The sequence below is a fragment of the Aotus nancymaae genome, unplaced genomic scaffold (assembly GCF_030222135.1).
Source record: "Aotus nancymaae isolate 86718 unplaced genomic scaffold, 86718_ANA_hifiasm-v0.15.2.pri h1tg000006l, whole genome shotgun sequence".
NCBI classification, from domain to species: domain Eukaryota; kingdom Metazoa; phylum Chordata; class Mammalia; order Primates; family Aotidae; genus Aotus; species Aotus nancymaae.
The window spans coordinates 51905327-51932437 of NW_026988417.1; the positions used below are offsets into that span (position 1 = coordinate 51905327).

Consider the following 27111-nt stretch of genomic DNA (forward strand, 5'->3'; position numbering starts at 1 on the left):
CAAAACTGCCAATTCTTATATAAAGTCACTGTTCTAAAAAGTACTACTAGGACAGTGGCTCTTAACTTTTGGAGGGGATGGTAGACATAAACACCTTTGGAGAATACAATGGAATCTACAAAACATTTTCTCAGCCGGGCATGGTGGCTCAAGCCTGTAATCCCAGCACCTTGGGAGGCCGAGGCGGGTGGTGAGCCGAGATCGCGCCATTGCACTCCAGCCTGGGTAACGAGCGAAACTCCGTCTCAAAAAAAAAAACATTTTCTCAGAATAACATAATTTGGGATACCCAATTTTCTCACACATTTTGGGTATACCATGGCATCTGGAGCTCCCACCTCCTGAAATCTAAACAACTGGCTTGAAACCTGTGACAGTTCTAGTCAGTAAAAGTCTAAAGCTCTTCTCACGATTTTTACTAATTCACAAGAATTACACCCTCCTGCACCTAGAGTTCAAGCCACCTTTCATGCTCTTTGCATTGTATAATACTGCAATGACCAGACAACAATATGGCAGGGCACCATATGCCATAATCAGGAACTGGGCACTTTCTGCCCTCAAGGAACTCACAGATTAGGCAAGGAATATGAAGCAAAAACTCAGACAATTGAATGCCCATGCCAGGCAGTATGCTAAATCCTAGGGATACTGCAGTGCGCAAGGTAAATATGGTTGCTTGGCCTCAGAACGATAGTCCACAACAGAGTGAGATAAGCCTTAATTGATTATCAGTGCTCAGAAGCAGAGAGTCCTATAAAACAGCAGTCTCCCAACTTTTCTGGCACCAGGGACCGGTTTCAAAGAAGACAATTTTTCCAAGGGAGTTGGGGACAGTTGGTTTCAGTATGATTCAAGCTCATTACATTTATCATTAGATTCTCCTAAGGAGTGAGCAACCTAGATCCCTCGAATTCCGAGTTCACAATAGGGTTTGCGCTTCTGTGAGAAGTTAATGCCACAGCTGATCTGACAGAAGCTCAGGTGGTACTGCTCGCTGGCCCACCAATCACCTCCTGCTGTGCCACCTGGTTCCTAACAGGCCGCAGACTGGTACCAGGGTTGGGGACCCCTGTTCTAAGAGGAATAATCAGCATGTTGCCCAATCTGCAAGATCAAATGTTTCCTCAAACTAACTTTCAACCAGAAAGGCTGAAAGACAAAAAGAAGTTAGGAAGGCTGGGCACAGTGGCTCACAGCTGTAGCCTCTAATCCCTATACTTTGGGATGCCGAGGCGGGCGGATCACTTGAGGTCAGGAGTTCGAGATCAGCCTGGCCAACAGAGTGAAACTCCATCTCTATTAAAAATACAAAAATTAGCCGGGCGTGGTGGCTGTAATCCCAGCTACTTGGGAGGCTGAGGCAGGAGAATCCCTTGAATCCAGGAGGTGGAGATTGCAGTGAGCCGAGATCACACCACTGCACTCCAGCTTGGGTGACAGAGCTAGACTACGTCCCGTGAGGGGAAGTTAGCTAGGTTGCCCAGAGAATGAGGAAGTAGAAGTTGTGAAGGTCATGACAAGATGAGTCTGAGGAGCAGGCCATTCAATAAAATACATACGATAAGGCCGGCCGCGATGGCTCACGCCTGTAATCCCAGCACTTTGGGAGGCCGAGGCGGGCAGATCACGAGGTCAAGAAATCGAGACCATCCTGGCCAACATGGTGAAACCCCATCTCTACTAAAAATACAAAAAAATTAGCTCGGCGTGGTGGCGCGCGCCTGTAGTCCCAGCTACTCGGGAGGCTGAGGCAGGAGAATTGCTTGAACCCAGGAGGCGGAGGTTGCAGTGATCCGAGGTCACGCCACTGCACTCCAGCCTGGTGCCTGGTGACGGAGCGAGACTCTGTCTCAAAAAAAAAAAGAAAAATACATATGATAAAATTCACATCAAGTGAATCACTCACATAGTCTAGGTGTGGTGGCTCATGCTCGTAATCCCTACACTTGGGGAGAATGTGGTGGGAGGACTGCTTGAGCCTAGGAGCTCCGGACCAGCCTGGGCAACATAGCGAGATTATCATCTCTTAAAAAATAAACATAAAAAATTACTCACATCGAGTGTACCCAACAGATATCCATTCCCTTCGTACATTTGAACACATCGTGATATTAACGTCTTAAGCAAACCCTAATCTCCTTATGTCTATGAGGTTGCTTGAGGGCTTACTATGTGCCAGATGCATGCATGTATTATTTTACATCTTTAGAACAAATATAGTATCCCTATTTCACAGTCGGGAAAACAGGCTCTCAGAAGCAAAGTAACTTGTTTACTGTCTGGCGTCTAGTGAGTTGCAGACCCAGTAACTGAACCCGCGCATTTTCACCCCATTACCCTTCCAGCTTATTGCCGACGGCTCCCGAACTGGAGCCAAAGACAGCCAAAGGGTTTCACCAAACGTACTTTGTAATGGGAGATTCTTGCCTTCTTTTCTCACGTTTGCTTTTCTGCCAGAATGTCCTCACCCACTTTCCCCAGAACCCAAGTTCTCCTAATCATCTTTCAAAATCCCTTTCCCTCAACCACTGATGAGCCGTGCCTATTTCTCCTTCAAATGACTCCCTACGGTTTCTAGCTGGTAGTCTTCTATTTACCACCTCATAGCCTTTTTATTTACATCCTACAAACGATCGTCCAGCCCCGCACCGTGGGACCAGGACGCTGCCTCGACCATGGCGGTCTCTTGGAAACACGCTGATTTGAACCGAAACTGGTGACCGTTTCCCAACCTCGTCCAGGAGTCCGACGCCTCTTTTCTCCAAGCCAACTTCAGGTGAGCTGTATCAACTCTATCCGAGCAAATTTCTTGCCACGAGAGCAGATTACGATCTCTGATGCTGCCTAGGGGCTGAAGACGCTCCCAATCCCACGACGCTTAGCAACCACCGGCTTCCTCCTCCACTTGGCTGCCTAGGAGATCCTCTTCCGGGGCAGAGGTCGCCTCGTCCCTCCCCTCGTCTCCTCCAAGATGGCGAGCGGCGGCACCGGGGGGGTTTCAGTGCCTGCGCTGTGGAGTGAAGTGAACCGGTATGGCCAGAACGGCGACTTCACGCGCGCTCTCAAGACCGTCAATAAGAGTAAGTGTCGGGGTGGGCACTAGGGCGGGCTCAGGCCGGCGGGAGGATGCGGCCTGTTTCCGGCACGCGCGACCACCTCCGGTAGACTCGGAAAGGGGAGACCCCCAAGACCCCCCCAGTCAACGCCCGGCTCGGGCCCGAACGCCCGGCAGATGCAGGTCGCACCCCTTCGCTCCACCAGGCCAGCCTGGGGTCCCTGGTTGCTTAGAGCCACGTGTACTTCCCTCTTTAGCCCCCACGGGAAGCGAGGGAGGGTTTTAAAGAGACCGCAGCTCCCGGAGCCCATTTCAAACTGTTTTCTTATTTGACTCCTTCTCTTCTGCTTTATTTCACTAATATTCCACATTGCTTCTTTTTATTCTTCATCTTGAGCGCAGTGATCCAGACTGTAGTGCTGAGGGGGCTTGTTTTCTCTTTGGCCACTGAAGGGGCAGGAACCTGCTTGGGACACGTAGTTTTGAAGCTGTTGCTGACAGGGCGGAAGCTGTGTGGATTCTACGGGGCGAGAGGAAAGGGCTGGATCCGGATGTCAGGCCTGTCATTCCCATAGATAGAATCTCTTCGGTGTTATTAAGCTAGGAATAAGTGTGTGGAAGCACCAATACTTGAAATAATGTCGGAAGAAAAGTTGGCCTGTTTTTGTTTGTTTGGCCCTGTAAGGGATAATTTCAGGTTTTGCTGCCTTTGGTGTGAGGTTTAATTCATCGTATTCTTTTATTCTTTCCTACATGCCTGGAATATGTCCATGCTACTTAATGTTCTCGGCGGTGCGCAGTTCTTCTCTACTGAAGATACAGCCTGTGCATGTTAGATTTGGAAATGTAACTACCAAGGCAGGGCCTAGCTGTTCATAGTAGTAGTAACATAAAAGGTATCTCAGTAATATACAAACCTATCTAAATAATTTTCAACACTCTAGTGCTGGGTTAACGTGAACAGTAGTGATTGTGCCCACAGTGCACTTTGGTGATTTCAGACATTTAGAAAAATAGCTACGAATTAGTGTTATTTGATCCCTAAATTTCTTTGAATTAACTCTAACCTTCCAACCAGTACTATATGCTTAGTAATAGTGTAGTATTTTGCAGGAATTCTTTAATCAGCAAAAGTTGTCAACCTTGTTCACCAATGTGTTTTCTTAGTTGGTAGAAATTCTTCTGATTCTTTGAGAATTGAACTTCTGTAGTTGCACAGGAGCAAGAGTCACTATGATCCTGGTCATTTTAACACTGAACAGCTGTTAGCATTGAAACTTGCCACCTGAGTTCTTCCTTATACTTCTCTTTGGTTGTCGTAGGTGAAAAGGGAATATTTTAATGATTTTTGGAAACGTTGCCATCAAGATAAATTGCCTTTGCATTATATAATTTATTTTATTTTTCCAAAATACTCTCATTTCATGTTGTCAGTAACCTTATTAAATAGGTAATACTTTTGTAATCATTTCGTAGCTCAGAAAACTGAGATTTGGCTGTTAAGCGATATGCCCAAGACCCCCAGGCATTTGGTGGCAGGCTTGCACCAAACCTAGGTCATTTGCTTCTGAGTTCTACCTGAACTTTTTCTCTGTGAAGTAATGAAATATGTAGGATGTAGCTTGCATTTCAAGATGAAAAATCTGGAGACATTGCTTTTTCTTTATTTCACTGCACTTTCTTGGTACATGCATATTGGGAATCTTTATCTCATTGAAAATTTAATCTATAACTCTCCTTATTGTCATTTCTTAAGTTAAAAGTGAAGATTAGTTGTTTGTTGGGTTTTGTTTTGTTTTGTCTGCTGTTTCTTCTGGTTGTTTTGACCAATTATTTCTGTTACAGCAAAATTAGAAATTTAGCTTTCAGAGATACAGGGTGGGAAAATTTAGTAAAAATGTGAAAAGGAAATGGATTTAAAAATGACTTTCCTAAAATTGTTCTCTAGTACTACAGAGCAACAAAGATGATGTAACTGCCTTGCACTGTAAAGTGGTATGCCTTATCCAGAATGGAAGTTTCAAGGAAGCCTTGAATGTCATCAATACTCACACCAAAGTGTTAGCCAAGTAAGTGATTTAGTTAGTTGCTTATACAGTTACTAGAAACACTTAGTATAGCTATCAGCTGGGTGCGGTGGCTCACACCTGTAATCCCAGCACTTTAGGAGGCCGAGGTAGGTGGATCACAACGTCATGAGTTCAAGACCAGCCTGGCCAACATGGTGAAACCCTGTCTCTGCTAAAACTACAAAAATTAGCTGGGTATAGTGGCACCGGGAGGCTGAGGCAGGAGGATTGCTTTAACCTGGGAAGTGGAGGTTGCCATGAGCCGAGATTGTGCCACTGCATTCCAGCTTGGGCAACAGAGTGAGACTGTCTCAAAAAAAAAAAAGAAAGAAAGAAAGACTTACTATAGCCATATTCACTTCCATGATTTTTTCCCAACTATTTGCTGATTTTTTTTTTTTACCTTGTTCCTTTTGCTTGTCAGTAGTGTTTCTGAAACTGGAAGGAGTACTAGTAACTTTCGTTCCTTTCATCCTTAGGGAGCCTTTTTTTTTTTTTTCTAACCACTGTCTTCCCTTTGACCCACTAAGGAGGTGAACCATAGAGAGTTGTGGGGTATAATTATGAGGAGAATGTAGGGAGAATAACTCAGTAGAAGTTTCTTTACTGTTATACATAGGCTCCAAAAAAATATGTATTGAAATTGTTTGCAGCATATTAATAGGATACTGGTTTATAAGGTGCAAAACAATATATAGTATACTTCCTTTAAAAGAGGAGGAGGATATAAAAATATACATGTGTATTTGCAAAACAAACAATATAAAGAGAAACAATGAATAAATAGTTATTTGTAGGAGATGATAGGAACAGGTTAGATTTGGGTAGCAGTGGGAATAAAGCCTCTTAGTGTATTTCTCTTTTTTTTTTTTTTGAGACGGACTTTCGCTCTTGTTACCCAGGCTGGAGTGCAATGGCGTGATCTCGGCTCACCGCAACCTCCGCCTCCTGGGTTCAGGCAATTCTCCTGCCTCAGCCTCCTGAGTAGCTGGGATTACAGGCATGCACCACCATGCCCAGCTAATTTTTTGTATTTTTAGTAGAGACGGGGTTTCACCATGTTGACCAGGATGGTCTTGATCTCTTGACCTCGTGATCCACCCGCCTCGGCCTCCCAAAGTGCTGGGATTACAGGCGTGAGCCACCGCGCCCGGCCTATCTCTTTTTCTTTTTATATTTGAGCCATATAAATGTGTTAGAGATTAAAAATTAATTTTAAACTTTATTAAAAATAAAAGGGAAATATAGGCGATGCTGCTTTTCTCCTATTAAATATGTTTGTGCTAAAATTCAGTGTTTTGATTTTGGGCCATTTTATGAGATGAGACATTTTCAAAAACATTTTGTTAATAAGTCTTGAATAAGAATATTTATAAAAATAAATTTTTTTTTGAGATGGAATTTTGCTTTTGTTGCCCAAGCTGGAGTGCAGTCGCGCCATCTTGGCTCATTGCAACCTCCGCCCTCCAGGTTCAAGTAATCCCCCTGCCTCAGCCTCCCAGATAGCTGGGATTACAGATGTGCGCCACCACTCCTGGCTAATTTTTATATTTTTAGTAGAGACGGGGTTTCACCATGTTGGCCAGGCTGGTCTCAAACTTCTGACCCCAAGTGATCCGCCCGCCTCAGCCTCCCAAAGTTCTGGGATTACAGGCATGAGCCACTGCACCTGGCCCAAAAGTAAATTTTTTGTTAGGTACATAAATAAAGGACATTGGTCTTTGCTTTGATAGATATTTTTCCTCATGGATTATGGTTGAAACATCAACAATGAGGTGTCACATTAATCTAGATGAATTTTTAAACGTGTGTATGTTAGTAGTGTTTACCAGCTGTTTGGTTACAAGTACTTCTTTTAAGATTTCTAGTTATTTTTTCTTTGCTAATTATTTATTTCTTAAACAAGTTTAAAGAAGCATTATGTGACTTACTGTTTTGTTAATGAATTTAAGAAACTTCTAAAACAACCCATTTAAAACAGCCTTCAGATTATCTTTGTATCTAAGACAATTATTTAGCAGATGAATTATTTCCTTCTTAAATGTTTATTTCAAAAGGCCAATAATTCTAATAAGAATATTCATGAAAGAGAGGCTAGGGAAATTGATAAATGCTTAATTATATGTTTGATTGATACACATTTACAAGCTGTCTGATATTTGGACAAGTCTCTAACCTTTGTCAGTTTTCTCATCTGTTTTGGGGACTAAATCCAGAGCTTAGAACAGTGTCTGGTATATAATGGGCACATTGCATTGTTAGATAATAATCAGATACTGGTTTTTTTCCTTCTTCAGTAACTCTCTCTCCTTTGAAAAGGCATATTGCGAGTACAGGCTGAACAGAATTGAGAATGCCTTGAAGACAATAGAAAATTCCACCCAGCAGACAGACAAACTGAAGGAGCTTTATGGACAAGTGGTAATTACTGCTTTTAAATACGTGTTGACAATCATCCTGAGTGAGCATGACTACCTCTAGCAAGGAGCAGGGATGAGGAAACCCAGCCCATCCTGATGCTCCACAAAACTGGCCACCAAACCAGTCCTTGAGGTTTGAATATATTCCCTCTTCATGATCTTCATACAAACAGTTGCATATATAATGTGCTATGAACAAATTACTTCCTCAGGGTAATTAGAAATTCAAAGAAAATGAAAGAACTAGTCTGTTTAATTTGGACTAAATTAGTTAGGGAGATGAAGCACGTTGAACTTGTACTTACACAGATTTGAAATAGTATTTCACTGATACTTTATTCTAAGTTTAAAATAAAGGATATCATGATAGATAAGAATTTAGATGATTCTAGCCCGTGAAATCATAAAAATATTTTAAAGTATTTTGAGACATAAAATTAAGCCTAATGCAAAATAGGACTGTTAATGACAAGAGGATAGGAATGTGTATATTAGAGCTAGCAAAACCCTCTTAAGTTTTTTTTGTTTGTTTGTTTTTGTTTTTGTTTTGAGACAGAGTCTCGCTGTGTTGCCCAGGCTGGATTGCGGTGGCATGATATCGGCTCACTGCGACGTCTGCTTCCCAGGTTCACACGATGCTTCTGCCTAGGCCTCCCTAGTAGCTGGGATTACAGACATGCACCACCTCACCCAGCTAATTTTTTTTTTTTTTTGAATTGGAGTTTTGCTCTTGTTGCCCAGGCTGGAATGCAATTGCACAGTCTTGGCTCACTGTAACCTCCGCCTCCCGGATTCGAGCAATTCTCCTGCCTTAGCCTCCTGAGTAGGTGGCGTTACAGGCATGTGCCACCACGCTCAGCTAATTTTGTATTTTTAGTAGAGACAGGGTTTCTCCATGTTGATCAGGCTGGTCTCGAACTCAAGGCAGGTGATCTGCCTGCCTCAGCCTCCCAAAGTGCTGGGATTACAGGCAATTTTTATATTTTTAGTAGAGACATGATTATGCCATGTTGCCTAGGCTCATCTTGAACTCCTGGCCTCAAGTGATTTGCCTGCCTTGACCTCCCAAAGTACTGGGATTACAGGCATGAGCCATTATGCCTAGCCTCCTCTTAAAGACTTTTAAATGTGAATTTAGGGCAAATAACGTTGCATTGAATCTATTGTCCTCAGGAGGTAGTATGAATTTAATAATACAAATGAGTTGAGGAAAGATTTGGACAAATTCATGGATTGTAGGTCTATAAAAAACTTTTAAGGTAAACTGGATAACTTCAGGGTAATTCTAGCATTTTGAGGTTGATTAAGGACACCAATCTGTGTCATACCTAGTGGACTAATTGACCTAGAGTGGCAGTTGTTCTTTCAGCACAAGTTGAATGAAATCACTAGGAATTCTGTTGTGTCTACTTAAGACTGACCTGTGTGACAGCTGGTTTCTGAGAAAGATAAAATGAAAATTGTAATGAACTCCTAGGAAACATTAAGTTTTTTTCTTTCTTTTTTTTTTTTTTTTTTTGAGACGGAGTTTCGCTCTTGTTACCCAGGCTGGAGTGCAATGGCGCGATCTCGGCTCACCGCAACCTCCGCCTCCCAGGTTCAGGCAATTCTCCTGCCTCAGCCTCCTGAGTAGCTGGGATTACAGGCACGCGCCACCGTGCCCAGCTAATTTTTTGTATTTTTAGTAGAGACGGGGTTTCACCATGTTGACCAGGATGGTCTCGATCTCTTGACCTCGTGATCCACCCGCCTTGGCCTCCGAAAGTGCTGGGATTACAGGCGTGAGCCACCGCGCCCAGCCAAGTTTTTTTCTTAACATTTAATTTCGTTACTGTTTTACTAATTATTTTGTGTTGTGGAAAAATATGTTTATTGTAATTTCAGATCTAGGTAACAGGGTTGAATTCTGTAGAAAGGTTTTCTTTCACAACCTATTTGGGGACTTAACTAACTTCAAGAAGAATGGTAAAGAAAATGACTTTTCTCAACTGAATCCTGCCTGTAGGTCTGCAGTATAATAAACATTCATTATAAAAGTATTTTCAAAGCTGGGCGTGGTGGCTCACGCATGTAATCCCAGCACTGTGGGAAGCTGAGGCGGGTGGATCACCTGAGGTCAGGAGTTTGAGACCAACCTGACCAATATGGTGAAACCCTGTCTTTAAAAAAATAAATAAATAAATAAATAAATTTTAAAAAAAGTATTTTCAAAAAGTAACTTTTTAGAAATATTACTAGTACATGGAACTAATTTAAAAATTATAAACAGTTGATTGTTCACATTATGCTGAACTAGGATTCCTACTTAATGGTTCCAGAAAAGGTTTTTATGGTGTAAAGACATAACATCATATTTGTCTCTGATTTTTTACTTTCTATTTATTATTCAGTTATACCGTTTGGAACGCTATGATGAATGCTTAGCGGTATATAGAGATCTCGTCCGAAACTCCCAAGATGATTATGATGAGGAGAGGAAAACAAACCTTTCAGCAGTTGTTGCAGCTCAGAGCAATTGGGAAAAAGTGGTTCCAGTGAGTATCCTTGTGTACCCATACAGTCATGAAGTAATATTCATGTTTAGTATTTAACTGGTATTTTGTCCCCTGACAGGAGAACTTGGGCTTCCAAGAAGGCACACACGAGCTGTGCTACAACACTGCATGTGCACTGATAGGCCAAGGCCAGCTGAACCAAGCCATGAAAATCCTGCAAAAAGCTGAAGGTTGGACGTTTGTTAAACTTATCTGCAAATATAATGTGCATATAACTTTGTAGAGTATCTTCTAAAATTGCATTTGACCTCTGTGACATTATTGAAATTATTAAAGTTATGGATACAGTGACAATTTCTCAAAGTTCATGTAGTCTTTCTCTCTCTTTTTTTTTTTTTTTTTGAGATGGAGTTTCGCTCGTTACCCAGGCTGGATTGCAATGGCGCAATCTCGGCTCACCGCAACCTCCGCCTCCCGGATTCAGGCAATTCTCCTGCCTCAGCCTCCTGAGTAGCTGGGATTACAGGCACGCGCCACCATGCCCAGCTAATTTTTTGTATTTTTAGTAGAGACGGGGTTTCACCATGTTGACCAGGATGGTCTCGATCTCTTGACCTCGTGATCCACCTGCCTCGGCCTCCCAAAGTGCTAGGATTACAGGCTTGAGCCACCGCGCCCGGCCTTTTTTTTTTTTTTTTTGAGACAGAGTCTTACTCTGTCACCCAGGATGGAGTGCAATGGCACGATCTCAGCTCACTGCAACCCCTGCCTCCCAGGTTTGAGTGATTCTCCTGACTCAGCCTCCCAAGTAGCTGGGCTTACAGGTGCACATCACCACACCCAGCTAATTTTTTGTATTTTTAGTAGAAACAGGATTTCACCCTTTTGGCCAGGCTGATCTCGAACTCCTGACCTTAAGTAACCCAGCTTCCTCAGCCTTTCCAAGTGCTGGGATTACCGGCATGAGCCACCATGCCCAGCCAAGTCTTTCTCTTTTTGACCATATGTCTCCTATATTTCTAATCCCTACGCCAGTGTATTAGTCCGTTTCCAGCCATATCGGACCCTAAAGTTTGAATTTTGAGGAGCTGGTTTTGAACAAATTACTATGAATGCTATATGTAAATTGAGTTAATAAATGTCAACCATTTACAATAGTACATGGCATATAGTATAAGCATTCAGTAAATAGTTGTTACCATTATTGTTGTTAAACAGGTATTCAAGAAATAACATGGTGGGCCTATGTGTGTGCACACACATATACTACATTTATGTATTGATAGCACCATTCAAGCACATTTTTTTTTGTTGTTTTTGTTTTTTTCGTTTTTGATATGGTGTCTCTCTCTGTCACCCAGGCTGGAGCACAGTAGTGTAGTCTCCCTCAGCTCAGTGCAACTTTCACCTCCAGGGTTCAAGTGATTCTCCTGCCTCAGCATCCTGAGTAGCTGGGATTACAGGCATGCGCCACTACACCTGGCTAATTATTGTATTTTTAGTAGAGACAGCGTTTCACCATGTTGGTCAGGCTGGTCTCTAACTGCTGACCTTGTGATCTGCCTGCCTCGGCCTCCCAAAGTACTGGGATTACAGGCATGAGCCACCGTGCCTGGCCTCAAACATGTTTTAAGTCCATTTGGTGTATTTCTGTATGGAATATTTGAATGCTTTGAAGCTTTTTTGGGGTGGGCCACAGCAGGGAACAGAGTCTTGCTCTGTCACCCAGGCTGGGGTGCAGTGGTGAGAACTTGGGTAACTTCACCCTTTACCTCTCAGGTTCAAGCAATTCTTGTGCCTCAGCCTCCCAAGTAGCTGGGATCACAGGCATGCGCCACCATGCCCAACTAATTTTTGTATTTTTAGTAGAGACGGTTTTCACCATGTTCACCATTCCTGTCCTCAAGTGATCTGCCTGCCTTGGCCTCCTAAAGTGCAGGGATTACAGGCATGAGCCACCGCACCCAGTTGAAACTTTTAATTAAGAAAAAAATTAATTTATTAGAGAACTATGTCTGTTATTAACACGTGAAACATTCTGACTTTGCTCGTGCATTCATTTTCCCTGGAAGCTGTAAAAGTGATGTAGAGACTGCAGTTATCATTGGGATGGGAAAAAAAAGGTGAAACAAAGTCTGTTTTTCTATTAAGTATTAGGGGTTTAAATGAGCAAAGTTTTACTATTAAATGTTGAAGGTTAAAATAAAAGCAAAGGTTAGAGCATCATGAGAAGAAAAACCTGTTTTAAGAATTGTAATTCCTTGGCTGACTGCGGTGGCTCATGCCTATGATTCTAGCAGTTTTGGAGGCCAAGACAGGAGAATTGCTTGAGCCTAGCAGTTCAAGACCAGCCTGAGCAATAGAGGAAGCACTTGTTTTTTGTTTGTTTTTGGGACAGTCTCACACTGTTGCCTGGGCTGGAGTGCAATGGCGTGATCCCAGCTCACTGCAACCTCTGCCTCCTGGGTTCAAGCGATTCTCCTGCCTCAGCCTCCCAGGTGGCTGGGATTACAGGCAACCACCACCATGCCCAGCTAATTTTTTGTATTTTTAGTAGAGATGGGGTGTTACTGTTTGGCCAGGCTGGTCTTAAACTCCTGACCTTGTGATCCACCCACCTCGGCTTCCCAAAGTGCTTGGGATTACAGGCGTGAGCCACCGCGCCTGGCCGTAAGCCTACGTTTTTACAAAAAAAAAAAGTATATTTAGCTGGGTGCACCCAGCTAACTATGATCAAGAATTACAATTTCTCGATCATACCCAATGAAGAATATTCTCATACATTGCAATTTTGAGTATAAGAGTAATAGAGACTTTTCAGTGAGCAGTTTGGTGATGTGTAGCAGATTTTAAAATATGCATACCCTTTGATCCAATAATTTCACTTCTAGAAACTTATTTTGAGGAAATGATTAGATAAATTTATGCATGTATCTATGAATATTCATTGAAGGGATATTCATAAGAACAGAAATTTAGAAACAGCATGAATTTCTATACTATTAAAGGATTGGCTAAGTTTTACCATAATCACAAAATAATTACTATACAATCATTACAACCAATGACATTTTTTAAAAATACAGTAATGTAGATCTATGTTTATTGTAACAGAAAGATGTCCACAGGATATTGAATGGGGAAGGGAGGTTTCAAAATAGTATCTCACTTTCATTTTAAAATGGAGCTGTGCATTTACATAAAACTAAGCTGGGTATGGTGACTCACACCTGTAGTCCCAGCTACTTGGGAGGCTAAGGTGGGAGAATCACTTGAGCCCAGGATTTCAAGGCTGCAGTGAGCTGTGATTAAGCCACTACACTCCACCCTGGGCAGCAGAGTGAGACCCTAACTTTTAAAACAAAAAATATTAAAAAACTAAGTAACTGAAACACTAGCAGCGTTTATCTCTGGGTGGTAGGATTATTTATACTTTCCTATAATTGATATTTTACAATTAACATTTATTACATTTATATTTTTTAATGCCCTTTACAAATATTTTTAGCATAGAGACAACAAATAAAAGTGACAAAGAGCTAGGAAAGTCAGAGACTAATAATATATATGTAGTATATTTGAGGCTAATGTAAATTTCACAATTGCTTGTTATTGTGCTTATCTTGGAATCTTCTGCCTAGGAATTTAGATCTTGCTTTTTGGAATAGTGAAAGAAATGGGTTTACCCAGCAATAATGCCTTTAAAACAATTTTTCTTCTATAGATCTTTGCCGCCGTTCATTATCAGAAGACGCTGTAAGTATTCCATCATTGTTAAACCTTAATTTTATGCTTCTGACTAATATAAATTACTGAGAGGCTTCATTGTACTATTTACTGACTTTTTTAAAAAGATGGTGATTCAATAAATAGGAATCACACAAGAAACCACCCTCCTGATCAGTTATTTGATCAAGTCTATCAGAGTGAGAAATCACAGGCTGGGCGTAGTGGCTCACGCCTGTAATCCAAGCACTTTGGAGGCCAAGATGGGCAGATCACCTGAGGCTGGGAGTTCAAGACCTGCCTGACCAACATGGTGAAACCCTGTCTTAAAAAAAAAAAGAAAAAAGAAAGAGAAATCACAATACAAAAAATTTTTATATACCTTAAATATTTAATTATAAATTTATACAGTGTAAATTTATTCTCCTATTTTAGGATGTAGGGCTAAGGTCTTTGAGGGTGGGTCTACTCATAGGAGTTCCACGTGTATTTCTTATGTAATAACATAATTCAACATTCCCAATTTCTACTTTTTTTTTTTTTTTTTTAAATGGAGTCTTGCTCTGTTGCCCAGGCTGGAGTGCAGTGGCACCATCTTAGCTCACTGCAACCTCCGCCTCCGCTGCGATTAAACAGGCACGTGCGACTGCACCTGGCCAGTGTTTTTTGGTATTTGTAGTAGAGACAGGGTTTCACCATGTTGGTCAGGCTGGCCTCAAGCTCCTGGCCTCAGTTGATCCACCCACCTTGGGCTCCCAAAGCACTGATATTACAGGCATGAGCCACTGCGCCCAGCCAACTTTTTTTTTTTTTCTAAGTGTAACAATATCTTAAAGACAGTTGGTAAGCACTTTGATTATAGAGTCCGTAAAGATTTTTTTTTTTAACCAATCTCTTAACATTTTTTGGCTCACCAATTAGACAATAACTTTCTTTTAGGAATTTACCTTTACCATGTCTTTCTGAGTATTCAACATGATTTACGTCGAATTATGTCTCTTTTCAAATTCATAGTTCACTCTCCTTTTTTTTTTTTTTTTTTTTGGGAGACAGAGTCTCACTCTGTTGCCTAGGCCTGGTGAATGTTTTGTATTTTAGTAGAGACAGGGTTTCACGTGTTGCCCAGACTGGTCTCAAACTCCTGAGCTGAGACAGTCTGCCTGCCTCAGCCTCCCAAAGTGCTATGATTACAGGTGTGAGCCCCCATGCTGGCCTTTGTTTGTTTGCTTTTTTGTTTGTTTTTTGGCACAGGATCTTCCTGTTTCACCCAGACTGGAGTACAGTGGTATGATAGTAGGTCACGGTAACCTCAAACTCCTGGCTCAAGCAGTCCTCTCACCACAGCCTCCTGAGTACCACCACCATGCCCAGCTAATTATTTTCTTCTTTGTAGAGATGGGAGTCTCGCTGTGTTGTCCAGGCTTGTCTCAAACTCTGGTCCTCAAGCGATCCTCCCGCCTCAGCCTCCTAAAGCACTGAGATTAGAGGCGTGAGCCACCATGCCCAGCAAATAGTTCTTCTCTTTAATATTTAAGTTTTATCATTTCATCATCAAACACAACTGCATAATGGGTTTGAAAACAAATATATCTGACTCCTGGTCAGCAGATAACTCACCAGGAGAGAGCAGGAGTATTGGGTTGCTGAAGGAGAGTTATCTCCTGGTCTTGAGTATTCATTGTACAGCCTTTTCAGAAGGAGAAATGTGGATTAATCTGGAGCATCAGTTAAGAGAACTACTACTTTAATTACAGAATTTGTTCAATTATGGGATGAGTTTAAGTACAGAATTAGTTCCAGCTTTTTAAGTTTTTTGTACAGTGTTAATTGGAATTTTGTAGTTTTTGTATTAGAGTTATGGTAGAATAGAGAGAAAAGCATTTTTAAATGTGATTTTTGTTTTGTTTTGTTTTTGATATAGTGGGTCAATAGACTCTGTAGCGAGGTTGTTTGTGTTTGTTTCCTTTTTTTTTTTTGAAAGAAAGAAAGAAAAAAAAAGAAAAGAGGAAGAAAAAAGAAGAGAAAGAGAGAGAGAATGGGAGTATTGCTTTCTTGCCCAGGCTAGAATGCAATTTAATAATGGGTATTGAAAACCTCTTTTATACCGATAATTATACTTAATGATGTAGTCAGGAAGGAATAAGGGAAGAAAATAATAAACAGCCAACCAATATTTCATTTAAACCTATGAAATGCTATGCAATTACTGAGGAGTGATTTACTTCCAATTATGTAGTCACTTTTGGAATAGGTGTGAGATGGTAATGTATGTTTTGTGTATTTGAAGTGGAGAGTTCTATAAATGTTTATTAAGTTTACTTGTTCCAGGTCTGAGTTCAAGTCCTGGATGTCCTTATTAATTTTCTGTCTCGTTGATCTATAGAATTGTTAGCTCTTCTTGTTACTTTGATCCTTTTGCCATTATGTAATGTCCTTCTTGCCTCTTTTGATCTTTGTTGCTTTAAAGTCTACTTTATCAGAGGCGAGAATTGCATCTCCTGCTTTTTGTTTATTTGTTTATTTTTACTCTCTGTTTGGTTGGTAAATCTTCCTCCTTCTCTTTATTTTGAGTCTTTGTGTATCGTTGCATGTGAGATGGGTCTGGATGCAGCATACTGATGGGTTTTGGCTTTTTATCCAATTAGAATATATATAAGTTTAATACTGGCATTTGATGCTAGCTGGCTGTTTTGCCCATTAGTTGGTGGAGATTTTTCATTGTGTTAATGCTCTTTGCTTTTTGATATATTTTTGGAAAGGCTGATATTGGTTGTTCCTTTATATGTATAGTGCTTCTTTCAGAAGCTCTTGTAAAGCAGGTCTGGTGGTGGTGAAGTATCTAAGAACTTGTTTGTTCGCAAAAGATTTAATTTTTCCTTCGCTTATAAAGCTTAGTTTGGCTAGATATGAAATTCTGTGTTGAAAGTTCTTTTCTTTAAGAAGGTTAAATATTGGTCCCCACTCTTTTCTGGCTTGTAGGGTTTCTGCTGAGAGATCTGCTGTAAGTCTGATAGGTTTCCCTTTATGGGTAACCTGACCTTTCTTTCTGGCTGCCCTTAGTATTTTCTCCTTCATTTCAACCCTAATAAATCAGGCGATTATGTGTCTTGGGGTTGGTCTTCTTGAAGAATATCTTTGTGGTGTTCTCTGTATTACCTGGAGTTGAATATTACCCTGCCTTGCTAGGTTGGGAAAATTTTCCTGAATGATATCCTGAAGAGTATTTTCCAACTTGGATTCATTCTCTTCGTCACATTCAGGTACACCTATCAAACGTAAATTAGGTCTTTTCACATAGTCCCATATTTCCTGGAGACTTTGCTCATTCCTTTTTATCCTTTTTTCTCCAATCTTGTCTTCTCGTTTCATTTCACTGAGCTGATCCTCGACTTCTGATGTCCTTTCTTCTGCTTGATCAATTCGACTGTTTAAACTTGTGCATACTTCGCGAAGTTCTCGTGTTGTTTTTCAGCTCCATCAATTCACTTATATTTCTCTCTAAATTGTCCGTTCTCGTTAACATTTTGTCAAACCTTTTTTCAAGGTTCTTAGTTTCTTTGCATTGGATTAGAACAAGTTCTTGTAATTCACAGAAGTTTCTTATTACCCACCTTTTGAAACCTGCTTCTGTTATTGGAACACACCCGTTCTCCATTAAGCCTTGTTCCGTTACTGATGAGGAATTGCGATCCCCTGTAGAGGGAGAGGCATTCTGATTTTGAGTATTCTCTGCCTTTTTAGGCTGGTTTCTTCCCTTCATTATATATTTATCCCTCTGTCGTCTTTGTAATTACCGACTTTCTAACTAGGTCTCTGAGCAGACGTCCAACTTTTTGATTCCCAGCGCCGAAATCTGAGCAATCCACTGCGCCGGCCAAAACAGCGGTGTTAAGATTGATGGTGCTTTTCTGCCCGGGAATCTCCGGACTCTGCACCAAGAACTGCCGCGCTAAGGCGCCAGCAAAACCGCCACGCCGGCCACAAGAGTCACTCTGGCGACCCGTGGGGCTCCTCCGCTGGGAATCTCTTGGTCCATGAGCAACAAATATTCATCTGGAAGTGTGGCGTCCTCTCGTTCTCTGCGCTTTCACTGGGAGCTATGAGCCCGAGCTGCTAGTGATCAGCCATCTTGGATCTCTCTCCTTAAATGTGATTTTTATGAGAATTATGTTTTCAGAATTTTGGGGTATCATTATAAAAAGATGTACTTGCATACTTGCTTTTTACTTATGTTTTTTAGTTCTTGGGTTTTAGAGGATGATAATGATCAGTAAATGGTATTCCTAAACTTGCTATCATGTTCTTCTAGGATCTTTTTGCCATTTTTTTGCTTTAGATACTTAGAAGTCGAAGTCTTTTTGCTGTTTTCATTTAAACTTCTCTCATGGTGGCGATTTCTAAAGAACTGACTCTAAGGGAAAATTTCTGAAATTGTATGTCTTCTTCAGGATTGTATCTCTTTTGAATGTTTGGGTCATTTGGTAAATATGTAGATCAGTTTGGATAATTTATATGAGAAAAATGTTTCTTTCTCTTAGGATGGGACTGAGGAGGACCCACAGGCAGAACTGGCCATCATTCATGGTCAGATGGCCTATATTCTGCAGCTTCAGGGTCGAACGGAGGAGGCTTTGCAACTTTACAATCAAATAATAAAACTAAAGTGAGTGAGTTGTTAAAAGGAAGTATCTTTTGTAGGGAATGGGGTTTCTTTTTAAAGGTTTGTTTGGTTTTGACTGTTGCTTGTTGTTCACAGACCAACAGATGTGGGATTACTAGCTGTAATTGCAAATAACATCATTACCATTAACAAGGTATGGAATATTTGTGGCTTTCCTACGGATGTATTTTACCCTGAAAGCTCATCACCCTAGTTTTAGTTTTGTTCTAGGATAGGCTAAGTGTTCGTTGTAACATGAAAAAGTCCAGTTGTAGCAAAATCACAATGGAGGGTATTACTTAACTCTTCTAATGATAATGATACTACAAGGTATATTCAAGTAATACAGCTTTTTTGTAGTAGATCCTAGACTTTAAGATCCTCCCCTTTTCCTAATGTGATAATATAAAGACTCTCTCTTTGTAAGAAATATAAATTATTGAGGCTTTTAGACTTTAAGTGTATGCATGTTTTATATGATTTCTTCTGTGGAATCTGAGTGTGCAAGTGTTGTTCTTTCTATAATTTTTCTTGAATTTTCTTTTTTAGGGGGTATGGACAGGTGCTCTTTCTCCTCCACCATACCCCATCCCATGTAAAATATTACAAATATATAAGCACTTTAACTTAGAGTACTACTGTACTAATGTCTTTAGCCACCATTGGGAACACTCTTTTAATGGAAAAAGCTTCCTTTTTCCTTTTTTTTTTTTTGAGACTCTCACCCAGGCTGTAGCCTCAGACGATCCTCCCAAGTAGTTGGGACCACAGGCACACACCACCATGCCCGGCTAATTAAAAGACAAAAAAAATTTTTGTAGAGACAGAGTCGCCATGTTACCCTAGCTGGTCTCTAAACTCCTGGGCTCAAGCAGTCCTCCTGCTTCAGCCTCCTAAATTGCTGGGATTCCAGGCATGAGCCACTGCACCCACCCTAGAAAAATATTTCAAGTTCACATTTGAAATTCAGATGAGTGGAAAGTAAAAGTAACATTTGAACATATGATTTATCTTGATATGCCATGTGATTTTTCAAGTACCACCTTATTTCTTCCTCTCAGTAATCTTTTTAGGTGGTAGTCCTTATCTCTATATGAGTATAATCTGAGACTAAAAGTAGTTAAGTAATTTGTACTTCATAAAAGGTAAAACTTGGATTCAGATTCTAGTTTCTGACTTCAAAGCTTTGCTCTTCTACTGCTTAATGATCATTACTTCTCCCCTGTGGCAGAAATGTAGTGCCTCCCTGGATATGGATAATGGCATTAAGAGGGGTAATAATTGTGGGATGTAGCTGCTGGCCATTGGCATGGTTTAGATTTCCAAACATTGATACTGGCCTTTGAATCTTGGCAGAAATATATACCTGTCTGTGTTTGTGAATTTTGAAATACTTGTAAAGACAAATTCTTTTTTTTTTCTTTTTCTTGAAACAGAGTCCCTCTCTGTTGCCCAGGCTGGAGTGCAGTGGCACTATCTTGGCTCACTGCAACTCTGCCTCCCAGGGTTCAAGTGATTGAACCTCATGCCTCAGCCACCTGAGTAGTTGGGACTACAGGAGTGTACCACCACACCTGGCTAATTTTTGTATTTTTAGTAGAGAGGTGGTTTTGCCAGGTTGGCCAGGCTGGTCTTGAACTCCTGGCCTCAAGTGATTTACCCACCTCTGCCTCCCAGAGTGCTGGGATTACAGGTGTGAACCACCATGCCCGGCCATGTTGGTATCATTTTTTTTAACAGCATGTGTCCATTTCATATCTCTGTATCAGAATTTTTTAGCATTGAAGTATTTTTAAATAAAGGTAGGTACTTTTTTTCAAGACATAATGCTGTTGCACATTTAATAGACTACAACATAGTATAAACATAGCTTTTATATGCACTGGGAAACCAAAAAATCTGTTACTCCTCTATTGTAATATTTGGTTTATTACGGTGGTCTGGAACCAAACCTGAAATATCTCCAAGGTATGCCTGTATTTCAAAGAGAAATGAGATATTTTTTATTTAGCATCTAAATTCTAGAGGGCATAGCCTGTAGAAATTGCAAAATTAGGTATTTTTGTAGTCCTAATACAGTCCAAGATTTGTGCTGTCCCTTTTTTTCCTTCAAAAAGCTCAAAACAAGCAATTAATAGTAGAAAAATAAAATGGAAATCTTGTTCTCCATTTCTTCAAAGCAGTTCACTCATTAAGCCTTTTTATATCTAGAAAGCCTCCTTTGAGAAGGCTCTAAAAGGAATGGGGCCAGATTCTGAGATAAATATATGTACATGGGTAGATTTGAATTGCAGAGATTTTGTTTACTTCTGTGAACTAAGATAAATTTATGTGCATCTTATTAGTTTAAGCACCCCAGTCAGGTAGATAGATTTAAGCTCTCCGTCTGTGTTTATGTAAAGTTAATTAAAAAAGGAATAAGTTGAAATCCGAGATTGTTTTAATGGTGGATAAACTTTTCTTTGTTAGGACCAAAATGTCTTTGACTCCAAGAAGAAAGTGAAATTAACCAATGCGGAAGGAGTAGAGTTTAAGCTTTCCAAGAAACAACTACAAGCTATAGAGTTTAACAAAGCTTTACTTGCTATGTATACAAACCAGGTGGGTAGTCGTGGCTAAGCCTTTTGTAATATGGTATATGAGGAATAATAAGGATATTATAGTTTTTGTTTATATTTTGTCTTCAACTCATAAATACATATTTTTTCCTTCCTCAGAATATTATATATATTATTCGCCAGGCACTGTGGCTCACACCTGTAATCCTAGCACTTTGGGACGCTGAGGCGAGCAGATTGCCTGAGCTCAGGAGTTTGAGACCAGCCTGAGCAATGTGGCAAAACCCTGTCTCTACTAAAAATACAAAAAATTAGCCAGGCATAGTGGTGCACGCCTGGAGTCCCAGCTGATTTCTTTTTCTTTTTTTTTTTTTTTTGAGATGGAGTTTCGCTCTTGTTACCCAGGCTGGAGTGCAATGGTGCTATCTCGGCTCACCACAACCTCTGCCTTCTGGGTTCAAGCAATTCTCCTGCCTCAGCCTCCCAAGTAGCTGGGACTACAGGCACGCGCTAATTTTTATATTTTTAGTAGAGACGGGGTTTCACCTTGTTGACCAGGATGGTCTCAATCTCTTGACCTCGTGATCCACCCGCCTTGGCCTCCCAAAGTGCTGGGATTATAGGCGTGAGCCACCGCGCCCGGCCCCCAGCTGATTTCTTATAAGGGTGTAGGGTTGACATCTTTTAAGGGGAAGAAAACAGTATTCACACCTTTAAATGAGATGACTTTCTCATTACCTTATTTCTAATTTGATTTAAGATAGACTTATCAAAGGTGCTAGCCATGATTATAGATTTAAGATCCATCTTTCATTTTTGCTGTGTGTCATCACATCAAGTTATAAATGTTAAGATCAATTCTAATTCCAGTAAGCACTCTCATTCTAATTTTATACTCTTTTAGAGCAGAAGTTTAATGGGAGAATGAGAGGCAGTAATGTTTTTATTATTTAGAATTAAGTCAAGTTATTTTTAATAGTTTAGCAAGAAATACGTATGCATTTTGTTGTTTTTGAAGCAAATGCTTATACTTGATGTGTTTGGTTTTTTTAAAACAGTTTTAGAATTTGGGCATCCAAGTGAATGTTAGAACTTGTTCTTTACTAAAGGCTTTTAGAGCTCATAGATTAAATTCAATAAATGGAAATCATTTTCTTATAGGAAAAAATTGAGAATAGATCCTGTAAACGGATTCTCTCACCCTAGGCAGTTCTTGCGTTAATATTTGTTTTAGCTGATTTTCCCATGTTTATTTTCTTTTTGGTCATTTACTGTTTAATTTCATTAACCAATTTACTGTTGTTTTGGGGGTTGGGTATCTTCTAGGCCGAACAATGCCGCAGAATATCTGCCAGTTTACAGTCCCAAAGTCCTGAGCATCTCTTACCTGTGTTAATCCAAGCTGCCCAGCTCTGCCGTGAAAAGCAGCACACAAAAGCAATCGAGCTGCTTCAGGTAAAATAATTACTTGAATGAGGTGTCAGTCATTTGCAGCCTTGTTACATTTTCATTGTGCTGTAATAACCTACAAGCATGTAAACGTAATGGGAAAATTAATCGGAAATGTACCACTACACAAATTCCAGTGTCATTTTAGTTAACTCTTGGGCTATAGCTTTGTTTTATATAAATTTGTATAATGTTAATATTTTGTCATAAATGCTGAAGAATGCTGTTTTGTTTGGAGATCTATTTAAACTGAGTTAGGGGATTGTTTTAGGCTTACTGATACCAGAACATGCTTAACCTCTTTTTCAGTAGTCTCATCTTCACTGCGTTCCACTTCAGAACCTTGATTATGGAGATACTTTGTTTTCATCAACCCAAACCAGCTATTATATTGCATATTTAAATTTCCTGAATATAAACTACATTGGAAAGTTGGACAGGTACAATTGGGATCATCCTGACAGACAAAATTGCCTAACAAGGACACTCAGTGAAGAGACACTGTCCCCTGCCAAAAAAAAAATTTGTTTAGTAATCTTTATTACAGTTGACCATTTGTATCCTTGAGTTTTGCATCCAAGAATGCAACCAACCGTGGATTAAAAATATTTTGTGGGGGTCGCCAGGCATAGTGGTTCATGTCTGTAATCCTAGCACTTTGGGAAGTTCAGGGAGGCGGATCACCTGAGATCAGGAGTTCAAGACCAGCCTGGCCAACATGGCAAAACCCCATCTCTACTGAAAATACAAAAAAGTTAGCTGGGTGTGGTGGTGCGTGCCTGTAATTCCAGCTACTTGGAAGGCTGAGGCAGGAGAATCACTTGAACCTGGCAGGTGGAGGTTGCAGTAAGCTGAGATCATGCCACTACAATCATGCCTGGGCGACAGAGCAAGACTCCACCTCAGAAAAAGAAACAGAACATTTTGTGGGGAAAAATGCATGATTGCCTCTGTACTGAACATAATAGACTTAAAAAATCATTATTCCCTAGATAATATAACAACTATATACATAGCATTTATGTTGTGTTAGGTATTACAAGTAATCTAGTGATGATTTAAAATGTATAGGAGGATGTGTGTAGATTATACACAAATACTATACTTTTATATAAGGGACTTGAGCATCCTTGGGTTTTGGAACAGGGGATGGTTCTGGAAGCAATACCCCATTCCAATGCTGAGGGATGACCCATTTCTCTGTTAGTGACTTACAGAAAACTTGACATTATTGCACTTACTTTTAGAGCATACCTTTTAAAAAAGTAGATGTTGAATAAAAATTTTCCCAAGTGAAGATTTTGATCTGCAGCCAGAATATTTTAAAACTGGATTTAAAATTTTATGTAGCCAAGTTAAGTAATTGTAATGTATACAATTAGTTGTAAATTAAATGTGATTTTTTTCCCCCAAACTGAAAAAATTTAGGAATTTTCAGATCAGCATCCAGAAAATGCAGCTGAAATTAAGCTGACCATGGCACAGTTGAAAATTTCTCAAGGTATTAATGGTGGTTTTCATCATGATTAAAATATCATTTTAATGAAAACATGGTTGAAATGCTTCTGTAGTTGTGAACTATGTGATTTTAAGTTTTTTGTGTAATGGTAAAGTATAATAATCACTGTTTCAAACATACAGCTAGATTGTATGATCTCCAACAGATTTAGCAGTGAGGTAATTCCCCTTTTCTTGGATTATTCCTAAATTGTTAGAATGATTTTCAATCCATGCCTTGAAAGTTCTGAAGCAAAGGATTCCTCTGTTCCAAAAGACCATACATACCACTCAAATTGCCTGAGTGTGTCACATGCAGAAATGCTTATGTCTGTATGATTACTTTGCATCATAATTTTCAGAATTTCTTAGCTTGGCCCTTTGTCCTTTATTTTACACTTTGCCACCTATGTCTTTGGGCTTGGGGAAAGGTAATAGAATTTAATGAGAACTGATGTGTTTACATCTTAAATAAAAACTGCCGATGTTTTTGTCTGTGGTTTTGATCCAACCTTGGTAGTCACTAGCCACATATAACTATTTTAAGTTTAAATCAATTAAATGAAATTTAAAATTCAGTTCTTCGATTATGCTAGGCACATCTTAGAAGCTTAGTAGCTATATGCAGCTAGGGGCTCCCATATTGGACAGCACAGATTTAGGACATTCATGTCATCACAAAAAGTTCTGTCAAACAGCTCTGGTATAGAGTATGCATTTTTGATGGGGGTGATAGTTCACAAAAATCTTAAATATTACAATGGCTGAAATGAAAATTATATGAGTTGGAGTAGGGGAGTTGGCAATTAAGAAAAAAATGTTTAAAATGTCCTTAGTAGGGCAGTAATGAAAACAGGGTTGAGACACACTGCTGATCTTCCTCTTACCCAGTTCTCACATTTCTTTATTTTCCCTGTTTATCTCTTTTTCCTTCTCCTCAGCCCTCTGTCTTCTCTTCCTTGCCCTTGCCTTGCTATTTTTCCTCCTGTGTTTGTTTTTGCAAGGATCATTTATTATCTTGAAATTACTGAGAGTCTGTCATGGTTTTTTTGTTTGTTTTTAAAGATTGGGAATTTTGAATTATTGAGGTTTGCAATGAGTACAAAATAAGAATTTAACACCATAGGAAATTTTCCATTGCACTCATATCGACAGTAACATATTTCAAGGCCTTTAGGGAAGGACCCCCACCTTCAAGTTACAGTCCGAAAAAGAAGAAATAGAACTCAACAGACTGGGAGTTGGGAGACTTCTTTTCTGGTAGCAGCTCTGCCATTAACTTTCTTTGTGAGCTAAAGCAAGGTATATTATTTCTTTAGAACTCAATTTCCTTATCTGTAAATGAATAGAGTTCACCATCCCCAAGACCCCAAAGCTTATATATTTAGAGATGTTAACAAAATATGATTTACGGTTGCTTTCCTAAGGAAAAGTAGTGGGAGGAAGTAAAATTTCTTTTTTTCTTTTTTTTTCCATAATATGTTTTCTTCCATGTAATGCTGATTTTGTTTGCTCTCCTAAGGTAATATTTCTAAAGCATGTCTAATATTGAGAAGCATACAGGAATTAAATCATAAACCAGGCATGGTGAGTTTAAAACATCACAAAATTACAAAGTAGTTGAATTGATTATTTATATGTCTAATGTGTATTCACTTGTAATTTCTACTTATATCCTTATATGTTCATAAGGTATAGGAGTAGTAGTTATAATAGGAATAGTTGTCTGGTATAAATTTAATTTTATTCTCTGCTCTGGTATTGGTTTGTTATTCAGTCAAATGTGCCAGGCACTATTTAGGCTTATATTATCACTGAAAGCCAACCTCAAATAATCTCAGATCTGTATAAGGAATTTCTTAGCCTATACCATTTTCATCAGTGTGATTTATTTAAATTAAAACAATTTCATAATAGTGGCTAACAAATTTAGTTTTTAGCTTTCTGATTATTCAAATATCACAGGCTTCAATCACTAATATAGCTGTAAAAGCATCTTTTCCATAGTAGAAACTAATTCTGTAGTGACAGTATGTGCATCTTTTGGTCAGGGACTGTTTTATTCATGTTTGTGTTCTCTAACATGGCTTATGTGCAGTTGGCACTCAGTAAATGTAATAATATGGGTAGTGCTTTCCCTTGAAGATTCATATTTAAAGGATCGTGCTACAATTACTTTACCTTAGAGTCAAATATAGTATATAACTGAAAATAAAATGTTTCTAATATTTAATATATAGCCTTATTTTACCTTTCAAGGAATTTATCCATTTCATTTTGGTTGCTGACTTTATTAGTGTAAAAGTTCTTCATTTTATTTATTTATTACCCTTTTTATATCTTCAGAACCTCTTTTATTCCTGATATTGGTTATTCGTGTTTTTTCTGTTTCCCTCTGATCAGCCTGTCCAGAGGTTTATTTTCCTGAGTTTTCTTTTTTCTTTCTTTCTTTCTTTTTTTTTTTAAATGAGTTTCACTCTTGTTGCCCAGACTGGAGTGCAATGGTGTGATCTCGGCTCACTGCAACCTCTGCCTCCCAGGTTCAAGTGATTCTCTTGCCTCAGCCTCCTGAGTAGCTGGGATTACAGGGATGCACCACCATGCCCAGCTAATTTTGTATTTTTAGTAGAGACAGAGTTTTTCCATGTTGGTCAAGCTGGTCTTGAACTCCAGACCTCAGGTGATCTGCCCACCGCAGGTGATCTGCCCACCTCAGCCTCCCAAAGTGTTGGGATTACAGGCTTGAGCCACCACACCTGGCAGTTTTACTGATTTTTCTTAAAGATCCAGCTTTTTTTGTTTGTTTTATTTCTGTCCTATTCCTACTGCTCGTCATTCCCCTCCCCCTCCACTCCAGCTGTGTATGCCTCCTTCCTGTCCCTCAGCCACACTAGGCAACTTTCTTACTGGCTTGAAGCAGCTCAGGCCATGTGGGATTCGTCATGAGAGTTCAGCCACTCTGTTTATACCCCACTGATCAGACATTGAATGTCCAGCAGTGTCTTACTGTATAAACATTTCTAAGGGCTTATTCTCAACTTCTGTACTTACCAAACCATTTGTGAACTGGCACTGCTTTAAGGAAAGGTTTATTTTACAGATAACTACCTTCATATTTGGAAAACACTGTTGTTCATGGTATTTCTAGAAGTAAAGGGACTATGTTCTCTAAAGGGAGT

At 39.8% G+C, this 27111-nt stretch overlaps 1 protein-coding gene across 2 annotated transcripts in view; it reads left to right on the forward strand.

Annotated features, from left to right (window-relative positions):
- Nucleotides 1–2951: 2951 nt before the first annotated feature.
- SRP72 (signal recognition particle 72) overlaps nucleotides 2952–27111 on the forward strand; it is a 37472-nt gene continuing 13312 nt past the window's right edge. For both annotated transcript variants that reach the window (XR_010339075.1, XM_012441055.3), the window contains exons 1-12: nucleotides 2952–3083; nucleotides 5007–5127; nucleotides 7425–7548; nucleotides 9938–10081; nucleotides 10161–10272; nucleotides 13767–13798; nucleotides 18307–18431; nucleotides 18525–18582; nucleotides 20898–21029; nucleotides 22313–22441; nucleotides 23864–23936; nucleotides 25455–25519. Coding sequence is in view for 1 of the 2 variants with exons in the window: in XM_012441055.3 (XP_012296478.2) it covers nucleotides 2975–3083; nucleotides 5007–5127; nucleotides 7425–7548; nucleotides 9938–10081; nucleotides 10161–10272; nucleotides 13767–13798; nucleotides 18307–18431; nucleotides 18525–18582; nucleotides 20898–21029; nucleotides 22313–22441; nucleotides 23864–23936; nucleotides 25455–25519 (1224 nt within the window). In the remaining variant the exon portion in view is untranslated. The remainder of the gene's footprint in view (nucleotides 3084–5006; nucleotides 5128–7424; nucleotides 7549–9937; nucleotides 10082–10160; nucleotides 10273–13766; nucleotides 13799–18306; nucleotides 18432–18524; nucleotides 18583–20897; nucleotides 21030–22312; nucleotides 22442–23863; nucleotides 23937–25454; nucleotides 25520–27111) is intronic.